Source organism: Crinia signifera, chromosome 1 (genome assembly GCF_055691185.1).
Source record: "Crinia signifera chromosome 1, ASM5569118v1, whole genome shotgun sequence".
Lineage (NCBI taxonomy): Eukaryota > Metazoa > Chordata > Amphibia > Anura > Myobatrachidae > Crinia > Crinia signifera.
This window is the reverse complement of record NC_139217.1, coordinates 40,618,688-40,631,573: the sequence shown is the minus strand read 5'-3', so window position 1 is coordinate 40,631,573 and position 12,886 is coordinate 40,618,688. Positions and strand designations below refer to the sequence as shown.

At 47.6% G+C, this 12,886-nt stretch overlaps 1 protein-coding gene across 9 annotated transcripts in view; it reads right to left on the bottom strand.

The window, feature by feature from the left end:
* DYSF (dysferlin) overlaps nt 1-12,886 on the bottom strand; it is a 248,303-nt gene that overhangs the window by 31,101 nt on the left and 204,316 nt on the right. For all 9 annotated transcript variants that reach the window (XM_083187755.1, XM_083188146.1, XM_083187910.1 and 6 more), the window contains 5 exons: nt 9,436-9,534; nt 5,041-5,169; nt 3,128-3,283; nt 2,179-2,270; nt 625-795 (listed from right to left, as the gene is read on the bottom strand). In XM_083187755.1, the coding sequence (XP_083043881.1) occupies nt 625-795; nt 2,179-2,270; nt 3,128-3,283; nt 5,041-5,169; nt 9,436-9,534 (647 nt within the window). The remainder of the gene's footprint in view (nt 1-624; nt 796-2,178; nt 2,271-3,127; nt 3,284-5,040; nt 5,170-9,435; nt 9,535-12,886) is intronic.

Genomic DNA, 12,886 nt, shown 5'->3' with positions numbered 1-12,886 from the left:
TTAGGCCATAGGCAGGAGGTTAGGCTGCAGAAGGAGATGGTTAGGGTTAGACAATAGGCAGAAGGTTAGGCTGCAGAAGGAGATGGTTAGGGTTAGGCCATAGGCAGAAGGTTATGCTGCAGAAGGAGATGGTTAGGGTTAGGCCATAGGCAGAAGGTTATGCTGCAGAAGGAGATGGTTAGGGTTAAGCCATAGGCAGAAGGTTAGGCTGCAGAAGGAGATGATTAAGATGAGACCATAGACAGAAGGTTAGACTGCAGAAGGAGATGGTTAGGGTTAGGTCATAGACAGAAGGTTAGGCTGCAGAAGGAGAAGGTTATGGTTTGGCCATAGGCAGGTTAGGCTGCAGAAGGAGATGGTTATGGTTAGGCCATAGGCAGAAGGTTAGGCTGCAGAAGGAGATGGCTAGGGTGAGGCCAGTTATGTACATATGCCTCTGTCTACCTGCCTACCACATTCATAGGCGCATGTTCATGCTAGTTATGGGATATTCCCTATAAAAGTTGCTCAGCTATTACAGGATGATGGGGCTACATTATTATAGGTATGGAAACATAGCAGCGATATTACGTTTAAGACCAGCATAAAGGAAGAATATTCTCCAACAAGCTTGACTTTACTTACATGCAGTAAGTCTGCGGTAGGCCGCACCGAGCCCCATACTTAGAAAGAAAGCGGTTCTCTAAATCTATGACCGTCTCTCCAATCTTCTCATCCTTCGATATCAGGTCGTAGTCGTAGAGCGTGATCTTCAGGTCCTTATCCAGTGGCAGAGTGCACGTCAGCTCAAACATCCTGGGAGGGAGGAGACAGACACAACCGGTGCTCAGTACCACCAGGCAGCACACTGACAGCAGGTGTATGAGCTACATAATAGCCTTCTGTAACCTTTCTATTGTTAGATCCTTTACCATCTTGTGTCGGATTTCGAGCCGGAAGCACCTAGTAATATTTTGCAACCACGTGTTCAACACCACAAGCATGCACCTTGGCAGAGCTGCCAGGCATGGCTGGTTCTCCATGAAATGGGGTGCCTCTGAGTCTGAATTGAGAACTGTAGTGGCACACAAGTCAGAGTCCACAAATACTGACAGCAGACAGGCCTGGACACTGATACTGCTGGAACTGTATGTGATTACATCCCAACATGATTTATCGGGGTGCTTCTTTAGTGGGGTTGCTCCTAGTGCCAAGCAAGGCCTTCGCACACCATGCATGGCTTGTTCTCCCACAAGAATGCAATCAAGACAAAGATGTATGGAACAAACTTATGGTATGTAACGTGGGCAAGAAGTTCCTGTGCCAACAATGCCTACCATATGTCCGTATGCACATCTGGCTGCACCTTAAACCCATGGTCATCATCAGAGCCTCTTGTGTGGGTGCTCGAGCTCTGATCCACCCTGCCAATACACCAAATAGGTCCTTGAACACCATTCGGCCCTGCAGCACAGCTGATACATCAGCACGTCTGGCTGTGTTTGCGTCCTACTCACAGACAGCCCCATTTGCCGGTTGCAGGAACCGCTGACAATGATGTCACAGCTGGGCGTGCAAATTCAAACGCTCACACATGGAGCGGCTGATGGGTAAATATGTATATTTACCGAATTGGCCGCTCTGTTGGTGGATCCAATGGCCACTGGATAAGTCGGTATAGTGTGTATCCAACATTACAGTGCTGCCCCATCTACCTGTACTTCATTGGCGGAACATGTGGGTGGTGAGCTCCGATGCAAAAATATAATTTAGGCTCCCCTGCTCCACCCCAACCCAAGTTCACAACATGCAACACGGCAGTGAGTGACAGGAGGATGCAGAGTGTGACAGGAGAAAACAGTGGGTGATAGGGGCGGCAGTGGGGCCCCTGGGTCCTTAGGTGCACCAGTGCACTGCACCTGTTGCACCAATGGTAGTTCTGCCTCTGATGTACTCCTGCACATGCATTATTACAATCTTACAATCTTTATTTGTCGCATACCATATGATCATTGATGTTACTCAAAGCAACGCTATGGGTGGAATTAAATTCCAGGTGAAGGTTTGCTACCCTATGGTTCAGAAAAGGCTTCTGTGCGGAATGAAGCTGCAGTAAAGCACAGCTATTGCAAAGCTGATTTGATTGGTGGAAGTGTTCGCCCTGCAATACAAATGATATACACATAAAAAAACACTTACTTTCCAAACACGGGTTCCAAAGTGCAGGGGATGTAGTTCTCTCGGTCGTTGATCGACTTTTTCCCAACAGATATCTTCACGTAGGGGTCACACTGGAAACGTTACCACAGATTAGGAGAACTCGATGAGTTCCATCTGATTTTCCTACTTTTATCTCATGTTTTCATTCAGTCTACTTTATCAACTCAAAACATAGTTAGGAAATATCGTGGCCAGCTTAATCTAAGATCCGAGGCTCCGGCGCAGCCTTCCAGGGAAATCGTGTTTTATTATTAGGTATTAAAATCCCCCGGCTCCAGCTGGGCCGCGTCTACTTCTTCTGCAGCTAATCCCATGGATGGAAATGTTTAGAGTAATTCAGCCTCACTTTGGCCGGAATAAATGACTGACACGTCTGCGTCTATATATTACATAACAGTTCCTAGTAGCCGGACATGGCTGACGTGTCTGCCGTCTGGTGCACTCTGTATGCCCGACTTATCTGCCAGGCAGCGGGTGACCTTTACAGATTATAACACAATGTTCCCCTCTCGGCTGCAGATATGGAAAAATAAAAATACCTGGGGGTAGATTTACTAGTATCTATAAAAGAGAAGTTGTGCTGTTGTCAATAGACACCAATCACATTTTAGCTGTCGGATCTCTACTGCATTCAAGAAAAAGACGCAATCTGATTGGTCCATATGGGGCAACATCACAACTTCTCTGTTTTAGACGATATTGTAAATCTGCCCCCACATGTAGAGTGAATGGTGGTGGATGTGAGACGCGGCGAATAGGCGCACCGCAGAATGCACACTGAAGTCTGTTCCACCTGTATCCTAGCAGCATAAGGTTTCCTAACATCAGTAATAGGCTGGTATGAACCTTATCGGTTTGCCCATATGCTGCAAACAAATAATGAATTGGTGAAACGCGTGTTGTTTCATCAATACCGTTCATTACTTACCTTGCCATTAGCATCCTTAGGTTGCAGCCCAAACGCCCGGACAATGTAGACCCTCACAAGGCATTCCTGTAGCCCTTTTGCTAGAAGCTGGCGAAACTGGCGAGGTGGCACCGGAACTGAAGGGTCATCCGGGAGGGAATACATTTTAAATGATCCCTAGAGGTAACACACAAGAAAAATAAATATATCAATATATACATATGTACACATATATACAACCACAGGATTACATGAGATGATCCCTACCTATGTCTGTGTAAAATTTCCAACATTTCTCACCTCTGCAACACTGCTGATCATTAGTGATAAAACATCACAGTGACTTTATCTGACCTGGGCCGATCGACAGACAATATAAAGGAGTCGATGGAGATACAGTACCTGGGAGTGTAAGGAGAGTTTGGGTCTATCTCAGCTTATTCACTGAGATGTGGAGTGTGAGGAGGTGCTGGTTCTATCTCAGTTTCTCCACTGAGAATTGGAGTGTGCGAAGGTGCTGGTCTATCTCAGCTTCTCCCCTAATACTTGGAGTGTGAGGAGGTGCTGGTCTATCTCAGATTCTCCACTGAGACTTGGAGTGTGCGGAGGTGCTGGTCTATCTCAGCTTCTCCCCTAATACTTGGAGTGTGAGGAGGTGATGGGTCTATCTCAGCTTCTCCACTAAGACTTGGAGTGTGAGGAGATTTTGTATCTATCTCAGCGTCTTCACTGAGACTTGGAGTGTAAGGAGGTATTGGTTCTATCAGTTTGTCCACTGAGACTTGGATTAAGGAGGTGTTGGGTCTATCTCAGCTTCTCCACTGAGACTTGGAGTGTGAAGGAGGTATTGGTTCTATCTCAGCTTCTCCACTGAGACTTGGAGTGTGAAGGAGGTATAAGTTCTATCTCAGTTTCTCCACTGAGACGGAGTGTGCGGAGGTGCTGGTCTATCTCAGATTCTCTACTGAGACTTGGAGTGTGCGGAGGTGCTGGTCTATCTCAGCATCTCCACTGAGACTTGGAGTGTGAGGAGATGTTGCAGCTATCTCAGCTTCTCCACTGAGACTTGGAGTGTGAGGAGGTTTTGGGTCTATCTCAGTTTCTTCACTGAGACTTGGAGGGTAAGGAGGTGATGGTCTATCTCCATTTCTCCACTGAGACTTGGAGTGTGAGGAGGTGATGGATCTATCAATGCTTTTGCACTCATTTGATTACAGCGCAGTGGTGTAGGGAGTTTGGGGCCACCTGATACGTATAGTGGTAATTAGGTCCATGTGTACTGACCAGCAGGAGAATAACCCAAATGCTGCACTGCTTCCTGGGGTAAGTTAGACACCTCTGCTGGGGGGGTGAGGTTACTTCTCTGCGTAATTAGTGATGCAGGTGGCAAGTAAGGGATGATACTTGGCTTGTGCTCATGTGGCTGCCACTACAAACAAGCGTTATTCTACAACAGCCGATAATATGGGACACATCAGGGTAGGGGGATGCAGAAATTAGGAGATAAATGTTGTAGTCTATCATTTACAGCTAACCAGTAGCAGATGCTCTCCTGAGGTGGACCCGGAACAGAACACCTCAGATCCAATATAGCACCACTTCATCTCATGGCAAGATGACTTCTTTACTAGATTATTTCCCATGGGCTGGAGAACATCCCATTAGAACGCTGGAGTAAACCTATACAGAGTACTCTGGTGTCCAATAATCTTCTCACAATGGACATGTCTCAGGCCCAAAGTGGGAATGTGGAATTATCTTAGTTCACTGCCCAAACTGGTGCCGACATTTGTGGTTTGAAATAATGAAAAGATTTTAATAAGTAATTAAAAATTATTATTATTTTTTTTTAAATGAAAACGGAAAAGGCTGCTACACAAGGCAGGACAACTATAGTATCCATATAAACCAGATAGATAGGGAGTGGGACACACCTTGAATTCTCCAACCATGGACGGGTCCTCCGTCTCATCCTGGGTCCTCCCTCTGTACAACTTGAAAGTCCGACAAAAGTCTGACAACCCCTCATAGTCTTCTATGTTCTCCAAGTCTGTGTCCAGGACCTGGAAGATTGATCAAGAAAAGGTTTTAAGATTTATACCTCAATAACTCTGTGGTATATCAGATATTGCTCAATTGTACGGATTCTTTTGGGGAGAAAAAGTATATATTAGCATTACAGACTAGCTGGATGAGCTAATAATAATGTGAAAGGTAACACACTGGGGGCGGGGTGTATTAATATACATCACCGTCCTTCGTCGGCTGTCCGCCACGAGGCCAGCGCATATGTACTAACATATGCGGCTGGCATCGCGGTGTGGTAACGGAGACCCCCCACAATACCTGTACTGTGGTCTGCAGGGGGTCTCACTTCTCCTCCCTACCGCCTCCTGCTGCCTACATGCCGGGGACAGCTAAGCAGGCTGTCCCCGGCGCCTCCTCCTCCCCCTGCAGCCGGAAGGACGTCCGGCTGGGTTGCTAGGGGGAGAAAGGGCTTACCTTCCATGGTCCAGGAGGACCTGCAAGAAGGTAAGCCCAAGGGAGGGGGAAAGGGGGGGTCGTCGAGGCTACAGCGAGGCGGCAAAAAGAAGCCCATAGGCTTCTATAGGGTATCGCCACCTTTGGGTGGCAATACCCTGCCCGGCGAAATCCGTGCGGCCGGGTAATAGTACATAGGAAAATGCGGTAAAACAGGCGTTTTACCGCATTTTCCCTTTAGTACATCCCGCCCTGGGTCTGATTGGTTAATGATCCATTTTTGTTGTGTAAATATACACATAGGGGAGGGGATGTTATTTTACTATTCATTATATGGAAAGTTATATCGAATCATATTTATATATGCATGGTATTCTCTTGTCTACAGTATATGACACTACGTTATGCTGTGTATAATTTGAACAATTACACTTCACATTTGCTAATAAAACTATTTAGCTTAATCTCTATGCTACAGGTTTACCCTGTAGATATTCCCGGCACTTGTGTAATATCTGGGCGCCCGATTTTTTTATCGGGTCGGAAAAATCGGGTCAATCGCATCGCATGCAACCAAATCGCATGTGATGCGATGTGATCAACCCGAGTTTTACATTGGATCCAATGTTAAATGCCCCCCAGACCCCATTTTTTATTGTATACCCACAGGGCCGGCACCACTAGGCAGGTTTAGGCATTTGCCTAGGGCACCGGCCAATGGAGGGCAGCAGTGAGCTGCAGGTCAGCCGCAGCAGCAGCAGAGGAGCAGGAGAGCCGGAGGAAGGAATTCACAGGTGTTCGTTGAGTGATCCAGCAGTATCACACGCCCTCCCGCCCAGCAGCGGCCACATCGCAAATCCCTAACCCCCCAGCAGCGCGGGCACATAGCGGGACCCCCCCCCCCCGGGAGTGAGCCGGCCCTGTATACCCACCCTGTTCATACCCCCACTATCCAAGTGGGCATGGAGTTGATTTTATATAGTGTGGCAAGCGCAGCGAGCCACCGAGCCCGAAGCGTGGCGAGCGCAGCGCGCCCCGCGAGGGGACGCAGAATACATGTTAAGTAATCCGCGTCCCCTTGCGGGGCGCGCTGCGCTCGCCACGCTTCGGGCTCGGTGGCTCGCCACACTATATAAAATCAACTCCATGCCCACTTGGATAGTGGGGGTATGAACAGGGTGGGTATCCAATAGAAAATGGGGTCTGGGGGGCATTTAACATTGGATCCAATGTAAAAATCGGGTCGATCGCATCACATGCGTTTTGGTTGCAGGGTATGCAGTGCATGCTGGGAGGGATCAGTGACGGATCCCTCAAACAGCGCTGCGGTAAGAAGCCCATAGGCTTCTGCAGGGAATCGCCAGCTTTTGCTGGCCATTCCCTCCGCAGCGCTGGTACTGCGGAGGCGCCATATAGCATATAGAAATGCGGTAAAAACCCCGAAAACCCCCGGGTTTTTACCGCGTTTCTGCTTTACAGAATCTCCCCCTGTATGACTTAAGTTAAGGCATACAATCAAAAAATCGGGTGAGCAGATATTACACAAGTACCATATTCCCTTACTGGGAGGTACAGTCTGAGGTATCCTGTAGATATTCCCTTACTGAGGTAAAGTCTGAGGTACCCTGTAGATATTCCCTCACTGAGAGGTACAGTCTGAGGTACACAAAATGGCGTACAATAACATCAACACCACAGCCAGCAGTGAGATAATAAGAGAGCAGACAATGTGTGAACACTTATCCCAGGGCCTATCTGCGCGTAACCTAATTAAAGTAAAACTGAAAGGTAAATAAACATTACGCTTTATTATGACTGCAGTACGAGACTTGCATCCAACATAAATGGTTAAGAGGAAGAATGAAATGTACTGTACGGCAATTAGTTATTATATTAGTCTGTAACATTATAATAATTATGCTATTTCCTTTCCACACGTATTCTATAGAGAAAGCTGTAGCGGAGCCAAATAATTATTATTCTGCAATACTTAATTTACAGCGGAGGAGGCCAAAAGCCTGTCATGCCAACTGAAGTGCAGATGTTGTCCAAGGAGTCTATTAAATTGTGTTCTGTCTTTGTGTGGTCAGAAGGGCTAAGTTAACAACACCCTAAAGGTTCCCACACTAATTCTGGCGTCTCTACTGCTTAAAAGGCACTTCTACTTCCATAAAGCTGGTCACCATTACATGAGGGGTTTCGGCTGAACTGAGAGGTATTTCTGAACTCTGGGAACAGTATACAGTGAAAAACCACATGAAGCGGCTATAAAACTGGGCATGGCGAACAGTCCAATCTGGGGGTTCCCGGACGTAAGGGGCTGTCTCACTGAACGGCCTCAATGTACGTGATAGACTGATGACGTTGGACGAGTCAACTGTAAAATATTGGCTCAGCAGCAACTAAGAGACCGGTATGTTGGTCTGAAAATGTTGACGTTTCCCCCAAACGCCAGAGATTTTACCATAAATACAGGAAGCTTGGGCTGTGTTGTCATTTTAACTGGAAAATAAAATATACTGAATTTGCCTGACTGGCTGTTTGGCAGGTACGAAATCCACGTCTGACTTTAAAAAACTCGGGACTCTTTTGTGTAATATCTCAACAACAATACAACAATAGACGATCATGAGGTGCCCATTGCTGGGATCTCGGCCACCCTGTGCTGCATAACAATCTCCGTATCTTGGCTCCCGGTCCCTTGCAATATTCGCTGTTCTATCCTCAGATGTGTTGATGCTTCAAGCGGAGACTGTTATTTTTCCTCTGATTCCATCCACCCTGGAGCCAAGAAAACGGAGCAGCTTTTCCAGGGAACAGGATGGACTGTGCTGGTGACAGCTCTACACCAGTAGCCATAATGTAATTATCAAGTTGTATATTCCAACAGCAGAACGGGGTTGCCAAAATAAATCATGGCAGGACGGGGCTTCTCCAGGTTTTTCTAATTTATTGTGTGATCTCTGGTAGATTCCTCGCTGGTAAGAATTCCTCAGGAGATTAATGCAGTGGAGGTCAGGAGTGGGCCATTTACCAAGCTGCGCAGAAATCCACGCGGGGCGATGATTATACTCTTATGTACTGAGAGCTCAAATAAACCCACAGCCATGACATTAATGCATGTGTTCAGCATAGAGTCCAAAGGTCCTTACATTTCATGGACTGTCTCAGGTAAAGACATTCTAATCAATGATTGTATATAATATATATATATATATATATATATATATATATACACAGTATATATATCCTGTTTAAAAGTAACTGAACCTGTCAGAATTAAAATCTTACTCTTTTATACCCTTCAATCAAAAAAACATGGATTCAAAATGTTAGCGTAATACTTGAGGTAAATGAAGTCTGAGCGACTGGTTTGCAGTCTCCTAGGTAACATGAATTGCACCGATTCTGGACCTGCTAAGCATGGTGGACATAGTAATAAATAAATCGTGCCCTGCCATTATACAGAGTTCTTTTACGCTTGCTGATTATATCAGGAGTGTTGGTGATGTCAGAATAAGCTCTAGAATGGGTACGTGGGTGGGCTTATGCATGCGGTGGCAGAGGGCGGAGTCTTTTGACGTGGGGGGGGGGGGGGGGGACGACACAGGTGCTCGGTAAGCTAAGAGCTTCAGAGTTTACCGAGCAAATCAGAATCACGCGTCTTGACCCAACTCACCAGTTAGGAAAGTCCAGAAAACATTGCACGACATGCTCTAGCTCCGTGTGTCATACACAGCTCCGGGGAACTGACGTACTATGATATCAATAAGAACAAAGACACCATTCTGTAAGCAGTGCGAGATCTGACCAGCTCCTGTGGCTGCACTGACCACGGATCCGCTCACCTGCAGAGTATCGAAACCTTTCTCCAAATAAGTCCCACATTTCTCCTTCTCTCCTACGGAGGCATAGAACTTGCTCCACCAGTCGATGAATTCTTCCTCCTGTTGAGACGAAAACATGGTAAAAAGGTCATTATAACGGGAACGACGAGCACTGTAATATAACGCAGCCGAAGAGGAGCGGATGTGCTCAGAAAATATTATAGACTTCAGGTCTACAGAAAACAATATTGAAGGAATTGAAAACAAGGTAGGAAATGTTCTGCTCCTGGACTTCCAACCTACAGTAGGTCACAACTGCCATCGCCTGTGTAGAACTCATTAACCCTTTGAGTGGAAACATCTCTGTAAGAGATGTGCAAAATATCCGCTCACCATCCCAGCGTCGCTCACATTTGTTATATAAATTCAAAACAAAAAAAAAAAATTGTGTAAAAAAAAGATTATATTTCCTATATAAGGTAACATTACAGGTCACTGTCATAGCTGACCCTAAGGGTGGTTTCACACACTCCAGGCTCCTGCCGGACGGCCGAAACCCGGCATGGCCAGGAAGCCGTGCTGCACACATCAGTTTAGAATGGAGGGGACGGCCGGCCGTGCCGTCCCGTGTGATTGGACACAATATTGTCCATTCGCAACTACTGTGCATGACACGGCTTCCTGGCCGTGCGGGATTTCGCCGTCCGGCAGGAGCCGGAGTGTGTGAAACCGCCCTACGGGTGATACATAATACAATCTACTAAATGTAAAATGTTTATTTTTTCATTTATCAATAAGAAACTTTTGGCTTAGGGGTGCCTTGAAAAAATGCAGGTATGTCCATACTATGGCCCTCTAGCTGTTGTGAAACTACAAGTCCCATCATGTCTTGCCACAGTTTTGCTATTAAGGAATGCTAAACTATGGCAAGGCATGCTGGGATGTGTAGTTTCTCAACAGCTGAAGGGCCACAGTTTGGAAGTGCCTGCTCTAGGGTTCCGTGATTCAAGAAAGTTTGGGAACCACAGGCCTAGACCACGGAAGCTGATGCCTGATTCGGGGCTGTGGTTACTGCTTAGTGGCAGCTTGTTAGTTAAAGGATGAGGTATAATTTGTATAAATGTCGCAGTATTACGCTGTGAGTCAGTCTGGGTAATACGAAGGCTCCGAAGAGATTACATCGCATAAAAAACTCCATAAAAGTTACACATTACTCCACCAGTAACAGCCAGCAGAGACATTTCACTTCTCCCAGTGACAGAAACAAGGAAAAGCCAGGTTATGACGGCTGTAGTACAGCCACCCAATGTGTCTACCTTGGCAAGCCAAGCGAGACTTCCCTCCCTGCAGGAGATGGCATGATACCGTATAACGGACCCGCACACATGTCACCCTGTGCTGGCAATACCAACGGCCCACACCTCACAGGAGCAAACACAGCCCAACTCCCCCGGCGGACACAGGAAACACTGATCCATGTTTTCATCATAAGTGGAATTTTTTACAATACTACATTAGGGCGATGCTGGCTTGTGTTATATGGACGATATTCTCAGCGGACTCAATATTAGTAACGAAAACAAGCATTACATTTAGCTAAGGAAGAAAACAGTTTATGCCTTTGTTATGGTCCATAACTCAGCGTCCGTGGTTTTATGGTTAGCGGTAGGCCGTGGAAAGGTCAGGAATTGTCCTCCACTGCCCTGAGAACGTGCAGGTGCTGCCATCTTCTGGCCACATCCCAGTCACTCCCAACCTCTATATAACAGATCTCATAGGTACACCCTCACACCTACGCTAGTACCACCTGTACCACTCACACTGGTACACCCTCACACCTACGCTAGTACCACCTGTACCACTCACAATGGTACACCCTCACACCTACGCTAGTACCACCTGTACCACTCACACTGGTACACCCTCACACCTACGCTAGTACCACCTGTACCACTCACACTGGTACACCCTCACACCTACGCTAGCACCACCTGTACCACTCACACTGGTACACCCTCACACCTACGCTAGTACCACCTGTACCACTCACACTGGTACACCCTCACACCTACGCTAGCACCACCTGTACCACTCACACTGGTACACCCTCACACCTACGCTAGTACCACCTGTACCACTCACACTGGTACACCCTCACACCTACGCTAGCACCACCTGTACAACTCACACTGGTACACCCTCACACCTACGCTAGCACCACCTGTACCACTCACACTGGTACACCCTCACACCTACGCTAGCACCACCTGTACCACTCACACTGGTACACCCTCACACCTACGCTAGCACCACCTCTACCACTCACACTGGTACACCCTCACACCTACGCTAGCACCACCTGTACCACTCACACTGGTACACCCTCACACCTACGCTAGCACCACCTGTACCACTCACACTGGTACACCCTCACACCTACGCTAGCACCACCTGTACCACTCACACTGGTACACCCTCACACCTACGCTAGCACCACCTCTACCACTCACACTGGTACACCCTCACACCTACGCTAGAACCACCTGTACCACTCACACTGGTACACCCTCACACCTACGCTAGTACCACCTGTACCACTCACACTGGTACACCCTCACACCTACGCTAGCACCACCTGTACCACTCACACTGGTACACCCTCACACCTACGCTAGCACCACCTGTACCACTCACACTGGTACACCCTCACACCTACGCTAGAACCACCTGTACCACTCACACTGGTACACCCTCACACCTACGCTAGTACCACCTGTACCACTCACACTGGTACACCCTCACACCTACGCTAGTACCACCTGTACCACTCACACTGGTACACCCTCACACCTACGCTAGTACCACCTGTACCACTCACACTGGTACACCCTCACACCTACGCTAGAACCAACTGTACCACTCACACTGGTACACCCTCACACCTACGCTAGATCCACCTGTACCACTCACACTGGTACACCCTCACACCTACGCTAGTACCACCTGTACCACTCACACTGGTACACCCTCACACCTACCTATACTACCCACACTATTACACTCTAATTCCTCCCGCCTGTACAACTCAAACTGGTACACCCTCACACCTACCCTACTCCCTCCTGTACTAACCACACGGGTACACCCTCACACCTACCCTACTCCCTCCTGTACTAACCACACTGGTACACCCTCATATCTACCCTACTCCCTCCTGTACTAACGACACTGGTACACCCTCACACCTACCCTACTTCCACCTGTACTCCTCACACTGGTATACCCTCACCCTACCCTACTCACACTGGTACACCCTCACACCTACGCTACCACCTGTACCACTCACACTGGTACACCCTCACACCTACGCTAATACCACCTGTACCACTCACACTGGTACACCCTCACACCTACGCTTGTACCGCCTGTACCACTCACATTGGTACACCCTCACACCTACACTACTCCCACC